This window comes from Dufourea novaeangliae, unplaced genomic scaffold (assembly GCF_001272555.1).
Source record: "Dufourea novaeangliae isolate 0120121106 unplaced genomic scaffold, ASM127255v1 scaffold141, whole genome shotgun sequence".
Lineage (NCBI taxonomy): Eukaryota > Metazoa > Arthropoda > Insecta > Hymenoptera > Halictidae > Dufourea > Dufourea novaeangliae.
In genome coordinates this window covers 229,978-233,252 of record NW_015374017.1, presented here as the reverse complement: position 1 = coordinate 233,252, position 3,275 = coordinate 229,978, and the positions used below count along the sequence as shown (strand labels likewise).

Below are 3,275 nucleotides of genomic sequence, written 5' to 3'. Positions count from 1 at the left end.
TCTCGTCTTTTTCTCGGGAATCGTCAGGATGTATGTTCACCGCGGTGTTAACTGGATAGACTACGTAGACCGGCGGCTCGGCCATGGTCTCTCTGTTATCAAATTTTCGCCTATCTGCCTCCTGATCAGTCACAATCTCTTCTGATTCGTCGTTCACGTTTGGCCCGCCAGATTGCAGGCTTGACTCCGTGTTATCCTCTTCGAATTCCCCGTGTTGTTGGATCATTTGAAGGGTGGCCACATGCGGTGATTCGGCTGTTCTTCGTTTTTCCGAGTAACGATCCGACCCCTCCTCCTCTTCTAAGCGCAGTTTTTGACTGGACAATCTCTGAAGCGATTTGATATCCTCGTCGCCTCTGGAGGTGGCTGGTACCGACGGGACACGAAACCTCTTGACCGTTGATTCCGAATCTCTGGGTGGAACAACGTTCTCGGTCTTCGTGGAGGCTGCACCGGCGACTCGGAGCGCGTGGATTGGCGGCGGTGGAGGATTCAGTCTTTGCAGATAAGACGGCGGTGGAGGTGGTAGTGGTCTTCTCGTAGGCGGATGAATCTGTATGGGTTGCCTCATTCTTGGGGGATAAGACTGACCAGCCGGAATAGTTCCGATAGCCTCTGAACCACGGTGTCCGTGAGATGTTTTCGCGTTAGGTCTGAACTGTGGCAGAATGTTGGGCAGATTGGAATCAGGATAGGGACGTCTCCTTATTCCTAGGTCTGAGGGAGGAGATGGAGGAAGAGGAGGTTGCAGTGGTTGCTTTCCACGAGGTGGTGGTAGCGGTAGCCGTTGAGGCCTTGGATGATCAGGTCTCGCCGTCCCGCCGTGGTGATAATGGTAATAAAATTGTTGCGGAGGCCTTGGTCTTTCCGCCGGTGGAGTCAGGTCCTCTGAGAGCTGTGGCAAATGTTCGTCGTTCGATACGGATGAATCTACCCTGACGGGTTTACTTGTGGTCGAAGAAGGCACGATCTCGTGTATAGATCCGTCAGCTTCGTTTATGACCACGATATGCTCCTCTACGGGTTGCTTCGGTTCATCCTTAGGAAACACAACGAAGTTCACATCTTTGTCGTTTTTTTTGTCGTCCACTTGTTCCATGAGCACTGTACCCTTAACGAATGTGTTTTGGGGTCTGGACGGTTCTATCTCGTTGGTTGTTTTTTGCGCAGCAGAAGGATTCGGTTGTCTCCAGGTTTGTGCGGCGTAAATAGGATTATTATCGAGCACGGACACCGAAGACAGACCAACGGTTCCCGGATGTACTTGCGGCTCGTAGTTACCTTTATCGGATTGCGCACTGTGTAGAGGTCTGAAAGAGGAATCGATTCCAGTCGAACCACCGTAAAGATTCTCTCCAATGGCTGTGCCCAGTGAATAATATCCTCCTTCGACGTTCTGTCTGTTACCAAGGACAAAGGAGACTGTGTCCTGATCAGGCGGTATGACAATGTTACTGGTGCTTTCCACCAGCATTCCGCCTAAGCCACTTGGTCTTTGATTGACCATTGGATTCGGTCTGTAACCGTGATTAATTATGACATTGTCTGCTACACCTTGCCTTCTATTGTCATTCTCGAATGTAATCGGGACCCTCGGATCATTGTCCAAGGGCATTGAAGTCACTGGACGTTGTGGTGACACTTGGAACGCTAACGAATTACTATGGTACGTGCTGTCCTGAGGCATCGGCGAAGAACCTGTGAAGACCGAAGATGGTGTTTGTGATGATGGAGCAAGCGTACTTGTTGTAACGGTTACAGTAGTCTCTGGTGTTCCGGCAGTAGTCGTTATGTTCTGAACAGTGGGGATTGTAGTAGGTAAGGTGCTTGTTTTAACGATTTCGTTTGTCGATTCCTTCACTGGACCGTAATCCTTCATATCCTCTTCGGCAATTTCATAATCTTCGTAAGTGTCAATGTACTCATCATGGTGTATAGGCGGTTTCAGCTGTGGGTCCCTGTTGTGAACTATATTATTTGGTCCCTGATGATGATGATTATTATTATTGTTATACATAGAAGCTTGTAGCTTTTCTATCGGCAGAATATCTTCATAATCGTCCAAATGATCGATATATCGCTTAGGAGTAGTAATCGGAGGTTTCCAAGTAGTTACAACAGGTGCTTTTGTGGTGGTGGAGGCAGTGGTTCGTGGAGGAGGTGTTGTTGTAGTTGTGGTGGTAGTGGTTGTTGTAGTTGTTGTAGGTCTAGGAGTCGTTGTGGTGGTGGTAGTGGTAGTAGTGGACGACGGTGTGGTTCTAGGAGCCATTGTTGTGGCCGTCGACACGGTCGTTTTTGGCACGTACGGCTTCCTGGTTGGATAATATAGAACGGTTTCCCCGTGATACGGTTTGTGATTGTAGGTGCTGTAGCTGTTCGAGCCACTTTGAACCTTGGTGTTCGCGTAGGAACTAGATATCAACGGATATTTGTCCTTGACGGAAGAATACCGTACAGGAAGATTGAGAAAGTCATGGAAGTTCGGCGAATAGGGATTGATCTCATTAGGGCTGACGTCCACTGTCTCTTTGTTCTCGGTCTTTTTCTTCGAGTAGGTAACAGCTACTGCGACCTCCTTCGATAAATTGTCCGCTGCACCGTTGTTGGTCTGTTTGTCGTCGTTTGGTTGACGGTCTTGGTAGCGCGTGGTGTAGTTCAACGCCTTCACGGGCGGCGCTTTCTCGAAGTCGATCTGCCCGGTGATCGGATCCTTTTCCAGCGAGAACGGTCTGCCACCGTTGAAGGCGAAAGGATACGGGACGTGATAACGCAACGCGTCCTCGTCGTTCGACGTCGAAAGGGCAACGGTGCTCTCCTCCGCGTCGAGATCCAGGTCAAGGTCGTCCAGCTGCGACGTCCTCGCCAAAGCCGGCGACGATTCGATCTCTTCCAACAGGGACTTCGGCGGACTGTTGTCCACGTGACCGCCCATCAAGTACTCCGAGGATGCACCACCCGACACGCAGGCCAGCGCGACCACCAGTGTCCATGAACGGAACTGCATCGTTCGCGCCATATCTAGAACAGAACTTCACTCGTAAAGAGAACAACCGCAAGACTTCTTGCTACTTTGGATCGAGAGTCCGAGACAAAGAAAATATTGTGGAAACGAATACAGACATCAACAAAGAGCAGTGAGTTGCTATTCTTTTTTTTTTTTGCAATATTTGTTTAAATACCGAGTATCATTTATTTTTAATATTTTCAACTTGAAAGTCACTCGTAGGTCATCTTACCAGGGATTACTGGATCTTATCGTCTAATAAAAGTAATTT

At 49.0% G+C, this 3,275-nt stretch overlaps 1 protein-coding gene across 1 annotated transcript in view; it reads right to left on the bottom strand.

Moving 5' to 3' along the window:
- Positions 1–3,016, bottom strand: part of LOC107188803 — a 3,974-nt gene extending 958 nt beyond the window's left edge. The window contains exon 1 of the mRNA XM_015577166.1: positions 1–3,016. Within this exon, the coding sequence (XP_015432652.1) occupies positions 1–3,016 (3,016 nt within the window).
- Positions 3,017–3,275: the final 259 nt, after the last annotated feature.